This window comes from Erpetoichthys calabaricus, chromosome 18, assembly GCF_900747795.2.
Source record: "Erpetoichthys calabaricus chromosome 18, fErpCal1.3, whole genome shotgun sequence".
Classification (NCBI taxonomy): Eukaryota; Metazoa; Chordata; class Cladistia; order Polypteriformes; family Polypteridae; genus Erpetoichthys; species Erpetoichthys calabaricus.
In genome coordinates, this window is record NC_041411.2 from 7,997,321 (window position 1) to 8,018,061 (window position 20,741).

The window sequence follows — 20,741 nt, forward strand, 5'->3', positions numbered from 1 at the left end:
AGAACAACATTCTTATCACATTTCTTCAGCTCACCCATGTTGTTTCCAACTGTCCAGGTTTCATCATAGTCAAAATGTACATCCCCTTCACGGTGGGTTTTTGGGAAGAAAGCATGTGCCAGAATTCCTCCAGGTCCATCAAATGGAAGATTGTCTCCATGCCAGTACCTAGCACAAAAACTGTATTTAAAACTAGTGAAGTGACCATTTTTTAAAAGTTTTACTTCCCATTTTAGTATGAAGGCCAACATTTTTAAAATGGAATGAAAATTTCCATCAGTTAAGATTATAGTCATGTATTAAGTTTGGCAATGCTACCAACAAACGCATTAATAAAATAAAGGTAGACTCCAACCATTATGAGAAGCACAGCATCTGATGAGAGCTGAAATCTGTCATGACAGCAATAGGTGCAAGGCAGTAACCCCATATAGATGTGGTGGCAGTACAATCCATGACACACTCACAAACACACACTCATAATTATCAAACCAATGGCAATCCCGATTACGTTTTTTGAACCCAGATTAACTTCTTTACACAGAGGACACATCAGCAACACAATACGGTCTAAAGCACAGTGAGATGCAATGCTCCCATACTAGCTAATTTTCCATGCTGTTCCTTAGCATGCACAGATTAAATTGCATTCAGTTTCACAGAGGTAGTTGCAGCATTGTTCTGAAGACAGTTTTAACTGCTAATACAATGGATATTCCATGTTTTCAAATTTGTCTTCTGACAAACAATAAAAGTTTGCTTCCATTTAATGCAATTTTGAATACGTATTGAAAATGCTACTTGCTTTCAACCTTATTATTTTTCATGCATACGAATACTGCATTACCAAGTAAATAGATTTATTTTTGTACTTTTCATCTTGCTATTCATCTCTTTCTTAACTGTTAACAGAAAGTGGGTGATATGACGACACAGTGGTTAGTTCATCTTTCTAGCTCCATGGACATTATTAACTTGATTGCTGGTCTGGTTACTGTCTGTGTAAAGTTAACATGTTCTAAATAAGTCTGCAAGGGGTTTCTCAGACATCTGTATTTTAAATCTAAAAGATAAGCATTTTACGTTAAAAACTATATTTAGTTGCATGTTGTGAGCTAGTTTTTGCTGTAAAATTAAAGAAAAACTATTTCACATATGAAGACAGTACGTAAAATAATAAGTCTGTGACTTTTCAGTCAGATGAGAAACCCCTTTGTTAGGCATTAATATTTGGGACTTGCTAGGGGGCAAGTCGCCATTGTACAGCTTCACCTAAATGCTGCTGTGGTATATACAGTTGTGCTTGAAAGTTTGTGAACCCTTTAGAATTTTCTATATTTCTGCATAAATATCACCTAAAACATCATCAGATTTTCACTCAAGTCATAAAAGTAGATAAAGAGAAACCAGTTAAACAAATGGGACAAAAATATTATACTTGGTCATTTATTTATTAAGGAAAATGATCGAATATTACATATTTGTGAGTGGCAAAAGTATGTGAACCTTTGCTTTCAGTATCTGGTGTGACCCCCCTTTGCAGCAATAACTGCAACTAAACGTTTCCGGTAACTGTTGACCAGTCCTGCACACTGGCTTGGAGGAATTTTCGCCCATTCCTCCGTACAGAACAGCTTCAACTCTGGGATGTTGGTGGGTTTCCTCACAATTAACTGCTCGCTTCAGGTCCTTCCACAACATTTCGATTAGATTAAGGTCAGTACTTTAACTTGGCCATTCCAAAACATTAACTTTATTCTTCTTTAACCATTCTTTGGTAGAACGACTTGTGTGCTTAGGGTCGTTGTCTTGCTGCATGACCCACCTTCTCTTGAGATTCAGTTCATGGACAGATGTTCTGACATTTTCCTTTAGAGTTCTCTGATATAATTCAGAATTTATTGTTCCATCAATGAAGGTAAGCCGTCCTGGCCCAGATGCAGCAAAACAGGCCCAAACCATGACACTACCACCACCATGTTTCACAGATGGGATAAGGTTCTTAAGCTGGAATGCAGTGTTTTCCTTTCTCCAAACATTACGCTTTTCATTTAAACCAAAAAATTCTATTTTGATCTCATCTGTCCACAGAACATTCTTCCAATAGCCTTCTGGTTTGTCCACATGATCTTTAGCAAACTGCAGACGAGCAGCAATGTTTTTTTTGGAGAGCAGTGGCTTTCTCCTTGCAACCCTGCCATGCACACCATTGTTGTTGAGTGTTTTCCTGATGGTGGACTCATGAACATGAACATTAGCCAATGTGAGAGAGGCCTTCAGCTGCTTAGAAGTTACCCTGGGGTCCTTTGTGACTTCGCCAACTATTACACGCCTTGCTCTTGGAGTGATCTTTGTTGGTCGACCACTCCTGGGAAGGGTAACAATGGTCTTGAATTTCCTCCATTTGTACACAATCTGTCTGACTGTGGATTGGTGGAGTCCAAACTCTTTAGAGATGGTTTTGCAAACTTTTCCAGCCTGATGAGCATCAACAACTCTTTCTGAGGTCCTTAGAAATCTCCTTTGTTCGTGTCATGATACACTTCCGCAAACATGTGTTGTGAAGAGCAGACTTTGATAGATCCCTGTTCTTTAAATAACACAGGGTGCCCACTCACACCTGATTGTCATCCCATTGATTGAAAACACCGGACTCGAATTTCACCTTCAAACTAACTGCTAATCCTAGAGGTTCACATACTTTTGCCACTCACAAATATGTAATATTTGATCATTTTCCTCAATAAATAAATGACCAAGTATAATATTTTTGTCTCATTTTTTTAACTGGTTTCTCTTTATCTACTTTTAGGACTTGAGTGAAAATCTGATGATGTTTTAGGTCATATTTATGCAGAAATATAGAAAATTCTAAAGGGTTCACAAACTTTCAAGCACAACTGTAGTTGGAGACAACCATCCATCCATCCATTTTCCAACCCACTGAATCCAAACAATCAATCAATCAATCCCAGCCAACACAGGGCGCAAGGCAGGAACCAATCCCGAGTAGGGCGCCAACCCACTGCAGGACACACACACAGTATAATTTAGAATCGCCAATCCACCTAACCTGCATGTCTTTGGACTGTGGGAGGAAACCGGAGCACCCGGAGGAAACCCAAGCAGACACGGGGAGAACATGCAAACTCCAAGCAGGGAGGACACGGGAAGTGAACCCAGGTCTCCTTACTGCGAGTCAGCAGTGCTACCACTGCGCCACCTTGCCTGGATTCAACTAGCCACACTAAAGTGCTTGTTCAGTGTATGTGCTTAGGTGGGTGCAGGCTAACTTTTCGTAGTACAATATTAATAATATTATGCCTATTCATTGTATTTCAAAAAATATTACCAGCTATTTTCATTAATGTCTGCGTGGGTTTCCTCCGGGCGCTCCGGTTTCCTCCCACAGTCCAAAGATATGCAGGTTAGGTGGATTGGCAATTCTAAATTGGCCCTAGTGTGTGCTTGGTGTGTGGGTGTGTTTGTGTGTGTCCTGCGGTGGGTTGGCACCCTGCCCAGGATTGGTTCCCTGCCTTGTGCCCTGTGTTGGCTGGGATTGGCTCCAGCAGAACCCCGTGACCCTGTGTTCGGATTCAGCGGGTTGGAAAATGGATGGATTTTCATTAAACTATTTAGATAAGTTAAGTCATTTATTTTACAGGTATAAAACCACTTGGTGACAAACTAATGTTATGTCCTTTTAGGTGTGTGGTTAGCACATACAGCAACAGTATACCATGCCATCCTTAAGTTAATATTCAATGTTGGCTTGCTTATCACCAGCCTTTGGCTCTTCTGTGTAGTATTATGTATGCCAAACTTACAGTGCTGGGAGTTTTGTCACATGCACTAACATGTTTCCTCATATTCTAAGACAGAAAGTAAATGTTTTCCAAAGAGATGATTGAAGGTTCCTTAGACATAAAAGGTGCATTATTTCTATTATCAATTCCGTGTTTTGCCCTTGCCTTGAGATATCACTGTTAGGCTGTTATAACTGCATAAGTTTGCCAAAATTTTTTAATCATACATGAGAAAAAGGTTCCTCTTGTTGTCTTATCACATACTGTATAAGTAAGGCTTTACCAGTTTTAGAAGGGGATTGGGCTTTTGGAGGATTGTAATACATAGTAATAAGATGCATAAAAAACAAGGCCAATTAGAGAACAGTGTGGCATGAATTTACTCACTTTTACTTAATTAAAAATGGCTAAATCCTTGCCTTCATCATGGATTTACATGCAGATACTACAGTAGGCATGAAAACCACGAAATCATTATAGAAGGGTAAAATAAGGGAAAATTAATCATCTCATGCTGTGCTTTTGCTCTTCAGAAAGAGATACTGCAGTCAGGCAAAGTGCAAGCATTTAGCAAACAAAAAGCATGTGGAAACAATTCAAGGCAAAACAAAGTAATGAACAGTGCCCTGGGGATATGTATACTGCCTAAGTGATTCTGTTACACAGGCCAGGAAAGTTTTAGATGTGTAAATAATGGGGAGAAAAAGACTATACTTGTGAATGTAAGTGATACTAGCTTGCATCCCATAGCCGGGATTAACTTCTTAAAGGATAGTGACCAGCTCATATTCTCAGTGTATGATGCGTCACGTGGGCATGCCTGAGCCTGAGTTGCAAGAGCACGGGATCAAATTAAACAGCATCTCACGCCTGTCAGCCAGCAACAGCTTGAATAGAAACAAAGAGAGTCATAGCCTAGAAAGTTTAATCATTGTTTTTATGTGTGGGGATATTTTTATAGATTAAAAGCATACCTTTTCTTTTAAATGTAATTTTTTTTATTGTTTTACTTCTGTCTGACATGCAACTGGCCAGGTGTTAATGACACTGCAGATACTAAAGAGGTTTCAATAGGCCATACAAAAGGGAGTGACAGAAAAACAACAGCACGGCATGGATGAATAGAAAACAATAAGGCTCAGACATAAAAATCCATGGCCATAGTTTATTTCTTGGGGGGGTCTCCTTAAATGAGGACATTATGTCCTATCAAATCCCATAAAGAATGAAATTAAACTGAATACATCCACCCACAATTTTACTGAAACATTTATTTAGTTTATATTACCTATTGACAAATAAATGAATATATTAAATCACAGAAGGTAAGCCAGTGATAATAATTTTATATGTACCATATACTGTTATTATATATATATATATATATATATATATATATATATATATATATATATATAATATTGGATTCTCGCAATACATTTCTATTACATTACGTTAGCCTCATAGTCAGAATTTATCTTGATATCTCCAATATTTGTCTTATGTACACACTAAAATAATTACTTATATTTACACTATGGTAAACAGGCTATCATCACGACTACTCCTGTTTTTGATGTGCTGTAGCAATATTCATACCCATCTCCTCACTGACTGTACTCTGCACATACAGCAAAGTTGATATGTTTTAACAATTGGAAAAGTTACTAACAATCGATATGTTTGCTTAAATGGCATTTGGCTAATTCTAATTGAATTCCTTAGACTATGGAACATTGCCAGATTAGACAGCTTGGTCTTTTGGCAATTAGTTAAGTATATTTTTGTCATGTCTGTCATATAAAAAGGCAAGATCTTTAATTGATTTTTGAAGCAAGACCCCAGCTAATTTGAAATGTGCTCAGTAAGAAAGAAATAATGAAATGCTAAAGAACTTTTTAAGGTGTTGCTTGTTTTTACCATTTTTTTAAAGAACATTAAGTAACTGCTGACTTCAAGTAGTTTCTGTTTGTTGTAGGTTCTTAGAATAAAAAAGGTATCCATCCATCCATTTTCTAACCCGCCGAATTCGAATACAGGGTCACGGGGTCTGCTGGAGCCAATCCCAGCCAACACAAGGAGCAAGGCAGGAACCAATCCCGGGCAGGACGCCAACCCACCGCAGGACACACACACACACCAAGCACACACTAGGGACAATTTAGGATCGCCAATGCAACTAACCTGCATGTCTTTGGACTGTGGGAGGAAACCGGAGCACCTGGAGGAAACCCACGCAGACACGGGGAAAACATGCAAACTCCATGCAGGGAGGACCCAGGAAGCGAACCCAGGTCTCCTAACTGCGAGGCAGCAGCACTACCACCGTGCCGCCCCCATCCACTATCCAACCCACTATATCCTAACACAGGGTCACAGGGGTCTGCTGGAGCCAATTCCAGCCAACACAGGGCGCAAGGCAGAAACAAATCCCGGGCAGGGTGCCAGCCTACCACAGGGCACATACACACCCACATGCACACACTAGGGACAATTTAGGATCGCCAATGCACCTAACCTGCATGTCTTTGGACTGTGGGAGGAAACATAAAAAAAGATACTGATTAATAAATCAATTATATTATTAAATTTAATAATGAGTTAGTGAGTGCTTTCCAAAGACCTTCAAAACATATCTGTATATGGTAAATATTGTAAGTTGTTTATTTAATGAATATTGCTATCCTCTAATTATAACATGTCATTTTATCTTTACAACAATTTTAAACAAGTAAATTTCTTCTTTTATCTTGTAACATGACTTCATCATTTATTAACACATATTAGTCACTAGTATAAATATAACTGCTTGGGATACTATACCTTGTGAAGTCAATAATTATGTCTGCTCTTCCTTCATGAATTTCTCTGAAGGTTAGTGGAGTAACATCACTCCAAACCTTCAAGGCCTCTGTTATGGTGTGTCGAACCTTTCCTGGGTTCATTTGCCATGGAAAACGCACAATTCTATAAATGAAAAAAGAAAAAATATATATTTTTAGAAACTCCACTTTTGTGGAAAAGCAACAGAAATAGTCTACTCCGTATTTGTATGTCTAGCTCATCATAGGTAGAATATTTAAAGCAGGGTGTTTTTTTTTTTTAGGCTGAAATGTTCTGATACTCTGTCATTATTCTGGTTCATCTGTATGTTTTAACTCTTTCTGAGTCTGTTGTATGTTTGGACACCATCTGAGTAAATGCCACGTCTTTGTAAAGTCAGAAGCCATAACTAGACTTTCTGAAATACATGCAGGCATGTACACATACAAACACTATTTGTAGACTGTTTTCTTTACTTTAGGTATTTATTTATCAATTTTATTGGGTGGAGTATTAAAGAGCCAGTAGCCCAAATGGAGGCTGCTCATTCCACTGAGCAGCAGAGAGCAGTGTGTAGTACTGCCCCTTACTGGACTGGATATACACATCATTGTTTTCAATGTCAGTGGAATTTCCTGTAAATGTGTGGCATTAAACTGCTTCTTGACCCATAGCCATCTTTGTTTACCTTGTACACTGCATACTTAATGTTCTTTGATTGTCTTTCTTTGGCTTTATTTGTCTACAATCACAAATTCAGACTTATGTACATTTTTTTTTGTTTCCGGTGTACAATATTTTAGCATACTTGTATAGTTTTCTTAAGGGGATTAATAGACTGGTTAATTTTATGTAGCTCCTTGGAAATGTGTATTTTTTAGAACTTGCATAAACTCTAATTCTGTATTTGGACTTTTTCATGGATTATGTTCAAACTGTTGTTTTTTTGTTCTTCCTTGTACATATCTTTTGCTCTATACCCATATCCACCTCATCTCCTTATACAAATCCAACTACAGTACTTAGGGAGGGGGTTTCCACTGAAGCCACATATTATTCTGAATTTAAACAAATTCTATCAAGGGAAAAAAATTAATAAATATAATTGCCATTGTTACCAGCTAGATTTTATAACTTCAAATAATATAAATATTTCCAATATCCAACCTGGAGTATTTTGCCATTATTATGAATTCTTTGTTTAAACTGAAGGCAAAAACAGTTGCAAATCTTAAATTTTAAAGCTCCCATAATGTATGGAAGAACATTTTCTTGGTATGATTTTATTTGTCTGAAGCTTGCATGTTAAATTGTGAATTGCTCCAGATGAGTTTGTGCTAGCTGCATCTGAAACACAGGAGGCCTTTAACTATAGGTGCAACACCATCCTATAAATTCACACTTTTTTGGCAGAGGATCAAAGTTGTTGTTTTCTGTAAGAAAGAGAATTTCTGGGTGGTCTACTCAAGAATAAATCACCTCATATAGCAACAAAAATATGGCCTAGCAGTTCATGGCTAGCCAACCAAATATTTTTAATTTAGTAGTGACTGTGACACTGAAACATGTCATTTGATTATGGCACTCTGGGCACAAGTATCCATTTTTCTGAATGGCCATTGCCTACCTTAGCATTAATGAAAACAATGGTGAACACTCACGCTTAACCAAATTTAGAACTGGCAATATTGGCAGTAATTGGAACCCAAAGAAAAAACCCACACTGACACAATATGAATGTACAACTTCCACACAGTTAGTAATTAGGCCTCAGTCTTGTGCTGCCCCCTAGGCTGACCTGTCTAATGAAACGTTTTGCACATACATAAACCAATTTGAGCTTTCTTTTTTATAAATTTATCTTTTACATAACCTATATGTAGGTGCAAAAATCAAAAGTACTCTATCTATGTCATGACACACAATCATAGTAAGTACCATAAATAATGCCAAGGATTCCAAAATTCACAAAAAAAAACATTGGTCTAGAAATTATTTTAGTAGCCACAGGTGTCCCAACACCTGTGACCTTTCTTAGGCGATGTCTGCAATATGGTCTCAATTTACTACTGCTCTGTTAGTATGGAACTATAATGCTACCCTTTTACCTCCACACCTTCACTAGAGCCAGACATCTCTTGAACCTGTAATGTCTACAGAATATTACATATTGTGTTTAGGTCACATCTCATTCTGTAGCTCCTGGGTGCTCCTATCTATAGCCATTAATGGGTGATTTGGTACAATTGTGCAGTTGATATACTGTGTAAGAGCACATCTACTTGTAGATGCTTACTCAAGTTCTGAGGAACCAGCTCCAAACAGTATTCCGCCATGTCAGAATGGTTTTCCTTTTCCATCTCTCTCACTGTCTTTCTTTTTAAGGGCCTTGTTGCGTCTTGTCCCTACTCTTTTACCTGCTACTGCCTACAAATCCATTATTCACTGTGCCTCACATTGCATAAAAATGATCTCTGATCCCAGAAGAAACTAGTTTTGGATTCTACAGATATAGACAATAATCTGGGAGCAAGGCTGTACACAAATAGAGCCATACCGTATACTTTCCCACTCATACACCAGTGTACTATAGAAACACTCTGTTAGACATTACAACATATTTTTGAACTGTGTGACAAAGCTGAAGGTTCCAGAGAAGGCTTAACATTGAAATGCTATACTTTTGTTCAGCCAGTCAGGCTTTATTATATTATGCATTAAGTTTTCATACTGAACATTTACTTTAAGCACTTTAGTGCTTAATTGTGGGTCACAGGTTGTAAATCAAATAATGCATGGATACACTGTATAAGAGCACATCTGTAGTACATGCATACTCAAGTGGCACTATGCTACACATATAAGCCAAACCATAAATAATACTAAACACTGACTGGTTTGCAGTGTAAAAACACTTACTTGTAGGTCAAGTCATTTTTCTCCCAGCGTCCTCCAAATAGCACAAAGCGCTTATTTCGGTGTCTACTGTTCATAATATTTCCTTCTGTATAGTCAGGTACACCACAACGGGGCCTTTTCCAGAACTCGGAGTTGTTTCCATGCTTCACAACCACAGGGAGCTCATGTCTCTTCAAAATTTCTTTCACAGTTTCTTGGGTTTGCACTTGTCGATGTCCTTTTTTCATCTTGTATAAATGGGATTTCTTTAACCATTCCTATGAAACATTTAGTTATGTTTATATGTGTCTATCACAGATAGCTAGATAGATAGATAAACAGAAATGTATATATTTAGTTTGTGCAAAATGTAATAATGGTTCTAGTCTAAATGGGAAATGACACTGGACAATATATGCATTTCACATTACCTCAATCATAAGTATAGTCTCCATTGATGTAAGATGAAATTAGATTTGATATACTTTGTATAAACTTATATAAGTTTATAAAACTTGTAAGAACTTTACAGAAGCTGAAGAGAAGAAAAAAGCATAAAAATATTGTAATAAACAAATAACAATCCCCCCCCACCACCACCAAAAGCACATAAGAACTTTTGACTTGGATAATGAAGAGCTGCTGCTGTCAATAACAAGCTTGCAGGTGTCAGTAAGATGGTGAGACCTGTCCAGATACAGGACTGGTTTTCATTTAAAGGCATTAACGTGAATAAAGCAGGTTAGGCTTACAGTGTCCACAAAAGGAAAATCCTGTAAGATTCAAAATTGTCTGATTGAATGCATCAGCATTCAGAATAATTCATCTTGAGTATCCACAATAGAGTGAATCATTTCTTTTGCCAAGTTTAAAAATAGGCATCAACAGGATGATGCAACTCCATCCTAGCAGTAGTGTGATTATGTAATAATCCAACAGACAGCAAGGTTTTGCACATTACTTAAAAGTCACTGTAATGGTGTAAATTACAATGTAACTGTCTCACACCTGTATAATGCATTTCACTCATTGGGACAGAAGCCAGACCCTAATAGTGTCAGTAAAATTGCAGGCACTACTCCTGTATATTCCCACATTTGCACAGCACCAATTACTCCAACACACACTTTTGTTGAGATGTTGAAGGAAAACCAGAGCACGAACATGAAAACCCAGACAGATATACTACAGTATATGTAGAAAGTGCAAGCTATACACAGACAGTGAGCAAGTGGGGGATTAAAATCCAATACACTAAATCTATGAAGGAGAAAGGCTAACCACTGTACTGTTGTGGAACTCCCACTGGTTGAATACATCTGTTTTTAATATTTAATATATAAGGAGCAATAACAAAGGCATGTTAAGAGTTTACAATGCTTACTGTAACAAAATTATGCACAGCATGACCAAATGCTATCATGTCTGAATGGTTCAGTGTATTACTAACTGCCGAAGAGGAGCTTTTTATGAGCAAACTACCTATGCAAGGTGAAGTTTGTCCATTTTATTTGTATTAGCAACCTCAAAGCTTCTCCAAGACTAAATCTGAAAAGCTGCAGTCTTCCATTTTGGGCCTCAGGACTGGACTCCTGAAAATTCAAAAACTTAGTGTCCTTTTTCTTAGAGTAATGGCAGTCATCTTGTTTTTTTTCTGTGCATAATGTATTTCATTTGTATTCCTTTATCATCACCTTAGCTAACCTTAAATAGCAATGAACCAAACATAACTATGTATTATGATAACCAGTTCATCTGCTCAACAAAATCTCCGTTCTACTTTCTTTTTAGGTCTTTTGCTTAACAGTGTGCACCTATGCAGGTGAGCCATCTGTCTGAATAGAGCTACTACCATTGTGTATAGGAATGTCTCTGTTGGCTCCTTTAGTGTTGTGGTTCTTACATCCATCTGTTGTTTTACATATCTTAACTTGGCACATACTGTATATCAAGCACTATCTTCTTCTATGACCTTGCCTATTTATCTCTTCACCCACTGCATTATTTAATGGCTGTGGTTGTCATCATGAAATCAGGATTAGTGTTCATTTATGAAAGTACTCATATAATATCCATCCATCCATCCATTGTCTCCCGCTTATCCGAGGTCGGGTCGCGGGGGCAGCAGCTTGAGCAGAGATGCCCAGACTTCCCTCTCCCCGGCCACTTCTTCTAGCTCTTCCGGGAGAATCCCAAGGCGTTCCCAGGCCAGTCGAGAGACATAGTCCCTCCAGCGTGTCCTGGGCCTTCCCCGGGGCCTCCTCCCGGTTGGACGTGCCCGGAACACCTCACCAGGGAGGCGTCCAGGAGGCATCCTGATCAGATGCCCGAGCCACCTCATCTGACTCCTCTCGATGCGGAGGAGCAGCGGCTCTACTCTGAGCCCCTCCCGGATGACTGAGCTTCTCACCCTATCTTTAAGGGAAAGCCCAGACACCCTGCGGAGGAAACTCATTTCAGCCGCTTGTATTCGCGATCTCGTTCTTTCGGTCACTACCCATAGCTCATGACCGTAGGTGAGGGTAGGAACATAGATCGACTGGTAAATTGAGAGCTTCGCCTTGCGGCTCAGCTTCTTTTTCACCACAACAGACCGATGCAACGCCCGCATTACTGTGGATGCTGCACCGATCCGCCCGTCGATCTCACGCTCCATTCTTCCCTCACTCGTGAACAAGACCCCGAGATACTTGAATTCCTCCACTTGGGGCAGGATCTCGCTACCAACCCTGAGAGGGCACTCCACCCTTTTCCGGTTGATGACCATGGTCTCGGATTTGGAGGTGCTGATTCTCATCCCAGCCGCTTCACACTCGGCTGCGAACTGATCCAGAGAGAGCTGAAGATCACGGCCTGATGAAGCAAACAGGACAACATCATCTGCAAAAAGCAGTGACCCAATCCTGAGCCCACCAAACCGGACCCCCTCAACACCCTGGCTGCGCCTAGAAATTCTGTCCATAAAAGTTATGAAAAGAATCGGTGACAAAGGGCAGCCCTGGCGGAGTCCAACTCTCACTGGAAACGGGTTCGACTTACTGCCGGCAATGCGGACCAAGCTCTGGCACTGATCGTACAGGGACTGAACAGCCCTTATCAGGGGGGCTGGTACCCCATACTCTCGGAGTACCCCCCACAGGATTCCCCGAGGGACACGGTCGAATGCCTTTTCTAAGTCCACAAAACACATGTAGACTGGTTGGGCAAACTCCCATGCACCCTCCAGGACCCTGCTAAGGGTATAGAGCTGGTCCACTGTTCCGCGACCAGGACGAAAACCACACTGTTCCTCCTGAATCCGAGGCTCGACTATCCGACGGACCCTCCTCTCCAGGACCCCCGAATAGACTTTTCCAGGGAGGCTGAGGAGTGTGATCCCTCTGTAGTTGGAACACACCCTCCGATCCCCCTTCTTAAAGAGGGGGACCACCACCCCGGTCTGCCAATCCAGAGGCACTGTCCCTGATGTCCATGCGATGTTGCAGAGGCGTGTCAGCCAAGACAGTCCTACAACATCCAGAGCCTTGAGGAACTCCGGGCGTATCTCATCCACCCCCGGGGCCCTGCCACCAAGGAGTTTTTTGACCACCTCGGTGACCTCAGTCCCAGAGATGGGGGAGCCCACCTCTGAGTCCCCAGGCTCTGCTTCCTCATTGGAAGGCATGTTAATGGGATTGAGGAGGTCTTCGAAGTATTCCCCCACCGACCCACAACGTCCCGAGTCGAGGTCAGCAGCGCACCATCCCCACCATATACAGTGTTGACACTGCACTGCTTCCCCTTCCTGAGACGCCGGATGGTGGACCAGAATCTCCTCGAAGCCGTCCGAAAGTCATTCTCCATGGCCTCCCCAAACTCCTCCCACGCCCGAGTTTTTGCCTCAGCAACCACCAAAGCCGCATTCCGCTTGGCCTGCCGGTACCTATCAGCTGCCTCCGGGGTCCCACAGGACAAAAGGGTCCTGTAGGACTCCTTCTTCAGCTTGACGGCATCCTTCACCGGTGGTGTCCACCAGCGGGTTCGGGGATTGCCGCCACGACAGGCACCGACCACCTTACGGCCACAGCTCCGGTCAGCTGCCTCAACAATAGAGGCACGGAACATGGCCCATTCGGACTCAATGTCCCCCACCTCCCTCGGGATGTGGTCGAAGTTCTGCCGGAGGTGGGAGTTGAAGCTACTTCTGACAGGGGGCTCTGCCAGACGTTCCCAGCAGACCCTCACAACACGTTTGGGCCTACCACGCCTGACCGGCATCCTCCCCCACCATCGAAGCCAACTCACCACCAGGTGGTGATCAGTTGACAGCTCCGCCCCTCTCTTCACCTGAGTGTCCAAGACATGTGGCTGCAAGTCCGACGACACGACCACAAAGTCGATCATCGAACTGAGGCCTAGGGTGTCCTGGTGCCAAGTGCACATATGAACACCCCTATGCTTGAACATGGTGTTCGTTATGGACAATCCGTGACGAGCACAGAAGTCCAATAACAAAACACCGCTCGGGTTCAGATCAGGGGGGCCATTCCTCCCAATCACGCCCTTCTAGGTCTCACTGTCATTGCCCACGTGAGCATTGAAGTCTCCCAGCAGAACGAGGGAGTCCCCAGAAGGTATGCCCTCTAGCACCCCCTCCAGGGACTCCAAAAAGGGTGGGTACTCCGAACTGCTGTTCGGTGCATACGCACAAACAACAGTTAGGACCCGTCCCCCCACCCGAAGGCGAAGGGAGGCTACCCTCTCGTCCACCGGGGTAAACCCCAATGTACAGGCTCCAAGTTGGGGGGCAATAAGTATACCCACACCTGCTCGGCGCCTCTCACCGGGGGCAACTCCAGAGTGGTAGAGAGTCCAGCCCCTCTCAAGGAGATTGGTTCCAGAGTCCAAGCTGTGCGTCGAGGTGAGCCCGACTATATCTAGCCGGAACCTCTCAACTTCGCGCACTAGCTCAGGCTCCTTCCCCTTCAGAGAGGTGACATTCCACGTCCCAAGAGCCAGTTTCTGTAGCCGAGGATCGGACCGCCAAGGTCCCCGCCTTCGGCCACCACCCAACTCACACTGCACCCGACCTCCTTGGCCCCTCCCATAGGTGGTGAGCCCATGGGAAGGGGGACCCACGTTGCCTCTTCGGGCTGTGCCCGGCCGAGCCCCATGGGTGCAGGCCCGGCCACCAGGCGCTCGCCATCGAGCCCCACCTCCAGGCCTGGCTCCAGAATGGGGCCCCGGTGACCCGCGTCCGGGCAAGGGAAAACGCCGTCCAAAATGGTTTTTCTTCATAGGAGGTTTGTTTAACCGCTCTTTGTCTCATCCCTCACCTAGGACCAGTTTGCCTTGCGTGGCCCTACCAGGGGCATAAAGCCCCGGACAACTCATATAATAGCAGGATATAATTAATACCAAAATTCTAACACACTTCTGCATTCCATTTTAGCCTGTGGTGCATGCATTTAAACCTCACCAAGTCACTTCACCCATTATATGCTGCATTCACATACTTGCAGTGTGAACAAAAGTGCTGAGGCAGTGCTTGCCAGTGACATTCCTCAGCAATCCTGGCTTTACATGACCCAGATAACCTTGCGGTAATTATCACAGTCAATTTCCCCTGCAGAATTTAAAGGAAATGTCTTTACTAATGGAAAGGGCACTAAATTGGACTTAAAGAGGGTGGAGGAGATGGTAGTGTTTTGCAGCTTTCTGAATGATGTTTAAATCCAAACATTTATTATAAACTCTCTAATTATATTTGAGGTTATAACGAGGAACTGGCTACCAGATGCTGTTTCTTGTTTCTTTGTTCTTATCTCTGCTGCTTTGTATAGTGCATTAAGAGAGCGAGAGGGAGAGTGGTGCTGTGCAATCATTTAGACAAAGATGGATGGATTTGGTATAGGGTGAGATTTTGTTTTTGTCTTTTTCGTATCAGCCTAAAGGTGGTGCAGCTCTAAGCACAATTGACTAATGGATCCAACTTCCTGGGTTTAAATCCTATGCCTGGCTGTTGTCTGTGTGGAGTTTGGGTTTTCATTTGGTTACTCTGGTTCTCCTCCCATATCCCCAAAGACATGTGTGTTAGTTTAACTGGCAATTGTAAACTAGCCAAAATGTGAGAAATTGTGGTTCTGTGCATGTGTGTGCCCTGCAAGTAACTGGCATCCTGTTCAGGGTTCTTTCTAACCTTATATTTAGTAGTGCTGGGAAAGGCCCCAGATAAATCAAGCTGGCAAATGCAGTATATGTCTATTTCCCATGGTTAGTCTCTCTATTATTAATATTAACAGGATGAAGGGTTTAATTTATTTTTGAAATCTCTATATATTTTTGTATATGTGTGTACAAAATGCATTGTTCTTTTTGTATTTTGCTGCATTAATTGCATTGTTTTCATTATACAGGTAAATGTTTTTGGCTTATTAATGGAAGTGTGCTACATAAGAATGAATTGAATTACATACTTACTTTATACCCTGACTACTTTTTATCACTGTTTATTAATAGCCACAATGGTCATAAGTAATGAAGAAAAATACCGAACAAATAATAAATAATTAAAAATAATGTAGTGTTACAGAGTGGTTCCATCCTTCATAACTGACTTAAAAAGAACTACGTACATATCTCAGCAATAATCCATCACTGCAACAAAGGCTGGACTAGCCAGCGGCACCTTTATGGATTGGAAGTTCCATACAGAGAAAGGCACATGCTGGTCTCATTTCCTTAAGCTACCTCTTAGGCAGCAATTGATTATATCTGTTTTTCAAATTTTAATTTTGGCATAATCTAAAAGTAGTATGATTTAAAGTTTAGTTTTGAAAATGAATTCAAAATGCAAAATATATCTTTATAAAGGATAAATTATTGAAAACAAACATCTAGTGCATGGCTGTCTTTCTATATTAGCCCGCTGAGGAATGAGTTTAAGCAGCTTTATAAAAATGTCCCAGCTGATAAGCAGAGGTTTTGTGAAGCCATTGTTGATCAAGTGCACTTAAATTGAGTTGATTTTTTCATTTCAGTCCTAAAATTCTTCAGACCTGTAGTTCCCAGTGCTGTTGCATTGTTATATCTGGATTGTTGCACAACTGTCTGAACAAAATGCCAGGGTGCAGAAAAAAACAAAAAGGTCCTTTTGAAATGCCTCTAGAGGAACAACATTCATCTCCACAGCAAAGGTCCGTCTGGCTGGAATTTATTACCTGACACTGAGATATTTGCCCCTGCAGCCTAAGGGGATTTAAATACTCTGCTTTCAAGTAACAAATAAGGTTTGCTGTTGTGGCTTGTGTTGGAATATTGTTATAGGTTATGCAAACACTTTGTTTTTGTAAATGCACATCTATTCTATATACTTAAGTATCTTTATTTAATATTCTACTCTACAAAGGAAAATGCTTTTAAATGTCAAAAAAGATCTCAAGGTTTAAGTTTAGCTTTACCCATTTAGTGCTGTGTAGGCCGAAGCAGGCCTGTGGAGTTAGGAGTAAAGGCCTATTGGGCGAGGCCTAATCCAGGTACACACATAAGAGACCTGGCCTGGCTTGTGAAGAGTTTTAATGGCCTCACGTCTTTTTTTGTATGGTTCTGACTCCAAATCATGACAGATGGCTCCATCCACCTTGACTGTATCCTGACCAGCATACACTGATGGATGAGGTCTTCAGGACTCTAAACATATCCAAATCTTAATATGTGATATCATCTACTGTTAAATTTTGCTCTGTATTTCTAAAATGTTTTATGTTTATACTGTATTGAGGATTTGTTCTGTTCTGTATATTGTATTGTATTGTATTGACCCCCTTCTTTTGATACCCACTGCATGCCCAACCTACCTGAAAAGGGGTCTTTCTTTGAACTGCCTTTCCCAAGGTTTCTTCCATTTTTTCCCTACAAGTTTTTTTTGGGAGTTTTTACTTGTCTTCATAGAGAGTCAAGGCTGGGGGGCTGTCAAGAGGCAGGGCCTGTTAAAGCCCATTGCGGCACTTCTTGGGTGATTTTGGGCTATACAAAAATAAATTGTATTGTATTGTATAAATTGTACTGAAAAGATTATATATTAACCCCTTCACATTTGGAAAGGTGAGGGGCGGAAAGTCTCTCCGAATGTAAAAATTTGAGAATAATACTTGGGCCACCTTAACTGTGATGGGTAGTGTCACAGCAGAATATTTGTGCAGTTTAATTTATTAATTGCTTTTATTTATTTATTTATTTATTTTTTACTTGTTCTGCTGGTTAACTGGCACCGGCATGCATGTGCACTCACGCTAATAAGTTGATTGCCATTTGGCGGCATGGTGAGTCCACAGCATCAGCTGGCATTGGCCGCAGAGATAAAAAGGAGAGAGGCAGATAAGAATGGAGAAAACTAAATTGGGGGAAAGGAAATTAAGAAGTGGGCATGAGTGTACAAGTCCCGAGAAGGATGGCTAGAGCTCTATATGGGTTTCTGGTACAGATAAGCAAGAGAGAGCAAGCAAAAACGAGAGTGTAGAGTGCGAACCAGCTGGGAGGAAATGTCTGAATCTGCTGAATAACTAATAGAGCATTGAAGTCAGAAGGTAGCAGGCATAGATCCTACACTTACACTAACAAATATTAAGTAACACTGTATATTTTGTGATTTTATGTGTTAGAAAATAATTTTCAGTATTGTTTGTGTATTTTTGGCTTAAGTCGTAAGTTAGCAAGTTTCTGCAACCTTATTTGCATGCTCCAACAATCCATTTAATCGTTCACAGCCACCTTACGAATAACCAAAACCATGAATGTCAAATTTACAAATCTGAGGGGCAAGCGTAACACAAAACAGCCCACTGGTTTGCCTGAATTATCCAGAAATAGAGAGAAAAGCAGGTGGAAGCAGTGCTACAAAAATGAACAGACCATAATACTATCCTTAAGAGGAAGCTAAACATCAGACCCATAAATAATTCACAAGAACTTGATTTATTTACTTGAGTTGGCACAACAAGTAGTAGCACTTTCCTATTTTTAACTAGCCCCTAATAAGCATATTCACCACAGTGCTGAAAACAAAAAGCATAGAAACAGAAAAAAACTGTGCTGAAAAATGTCAAACTATATAAAAGCACAGTCTCAAAGTAACCAAAAAACTAGATAACAAGTAGCAGAGATTATCTCAACAGATGGAGTCTACCTTATCAAAACTACTCATTCAGCTAATCAAAACTTCTGAAGATTATTTTGTATTTCCAAAACATGTAAATAAGAAACACATGGCCACAACCATGTCACATGCCAGCATACACCTAACTCACAATAGCTCTCTCTCTGTACAAGTGTGCACTTGTCCTACAGTCCTAGCAAAGTTGAAATCCAGACAAGCACTCCAATAGCATTATAACAGTACAGCCATGTTAATAACAGCCAATAAGAGCAAGACAGACATATGTCAAATAGATAATAAAATGTATGCAAACATGAATAAAAATGCACTTAATCAGCTTTCAATTCTGAAGCAAGGAAAAGAAAAAAAACTCTACATGAAACTCTGCCTGAAATTTGTTCTGAACTCGTTAAATATGGCTTGGCATAGAAAGTCCCATTTCAACTCTGAACAAGGAGAAATGATCACCAGAAGTCTCCGAAAAATAAGACACAGTCTTGTTTTCAGATTTAGAAAATGGAAACCGAAAATGAGAAGTTACGGATACTAGGATGTATAAATAGAAGGTATAGAAATTTAGTGAGAAGCAGTGCAAAATTGTCAACTTTAACATTTAGCACCAAAGCTCAATTCTAGTATGTAATGGATGTACATGCAAGTGCACAAGGTCATGACATGGAATTCAAATGACTACCAAAATTCTTAGTTTACAGTACAGCATGTTGAATTCTATACATGGAAGTCCTCTCCTCAACAGGTGCTTGTGAAGATATTATAATATTAATATTAATGCATTCAGTTTACTTTTTTATATGTGCTGCTGGGCAGTGTCCACTCTAACACAAAAACAAAATGTTAATTTGGTGAACTGTCAGTGAAGAATTCAGGCAGGGTGATACCTCCCAATCAGCTGCTCATTTGCCCTAAGATAGCAGGGGCAGGGCAAGATTTTGTGTCCTATGAATTTCAGAGCACCCTTCTTAGCCAATGTAACTAAAATATAACATCTTTGTTACAGTCACCAACTAGGGCTTCTAATTGCGAGTGTACCCCTTATGCAACAGCAGAATCCAGGCCTTCCAACCTTGTTGTACTCACCTCTCTAATTATACTCTCCTCTCCCTTGAAAGAATCAAGTTCATGGCAGGATTTTTCTCTGCTGAGGAATTCACTCAGAACTATACCCTGTCTTATGTGCTTGTTTTCCATGAGGAGACTGTGGTGGGGTTTGAGCTTGGGGCTTTGGGATTATAAAACACTCTTGTGAACCAGTAGAGATAGGGGACCAAGGAATGCTTAAGTGGAATAATTCAGTGGCCGACTTTTTGCAGTTCACAGAAAGTCCTACAGTTGAGCCTTTACTGATCTCTGCATTGGCTTTATTGTTTCCCTTAATAATAATAATAATTCTTTGCATTTATATAGCGCTTTTCTCACTACTCAAAGCGCTTGGCAATTGCAGGTTAAGGGTCTTGCTCAAGGGCCCAACAGAGCAGAGTCCCCTTACGGGATTCGAACCGGCAACCTTTCGATTGCCAGTGCAGATCCCTAGTCTCAGAGTCACCACTCTTGTCTGTTTTGGGATTATTTCAAATTTGAATTTGAAATTTGAAATGATGTATACAAAATTATCATAATTTGTTCATACAATAATGTTGAACAGCTTATTATTTCCTTCTTTAGAAACCATATTTCCCCATAAGGTGTGCATTTCACGCAAATCATTTGTGCTGACAATAGCAGAAATTCAATCAAGTTCTGTTTCATGAAAGGTGGTGTAGGGGCACAGTAGGATCCAGTCCTTTAGGTTTGAATCCCATGCTTTATTTGTTTTCTATGTGGGATTTGCACATTTTATTCATTTTTCTTCCCATATATCCAAAGACATGCTTGTTTGATTGAGTGACAAATCTAAACTGACCCTGTGCAAGTGTGAGTAAGACGTGTGCATGACTGAGTACTCCAAGATTGTAATACTTGTCCAGGGTGATTTCCCACCTTGCTGCCCTCGTGGCTATAAAGTGTTCCTTCCCAGAGTGATCAGCAAGTTGGAGAATGCTGTGTTATGTTATGCCACATTT

The 20,741-nt window shown here is 40.9% G+C and overlaps 1 protein-coding gene across 1 annotated transcript in view; it reads right to left on the reverse strand.

The window, feature by feature from the left end:
- The window catches only part of mmp11b (matrix metallopeptidase 11b), a 49,022-nt gene that overhangs the window by 12,794 nt on the left and 15,487 nt on the right, over nt 1-20,741 (reverse strand). Inside the window, exons 2-4 of the mRNA XM_028825324.2 lie at nt 9,549-9,805; nt 6,630-6,773; nt 35-168 (exon numbers count right to left, since the gene is read on the reverse strand). Of these exons, the coding sequence (XP_028681157.2) occupies nt 35-168; nt 6,630-6,773; nt 9,549-9,805 (535 nt within the window). The remainder of the gene's footprint in view (nt 1-34; nt 169-6,629; nt 6,774-9,548; nt 9,806-20,741) is intronic.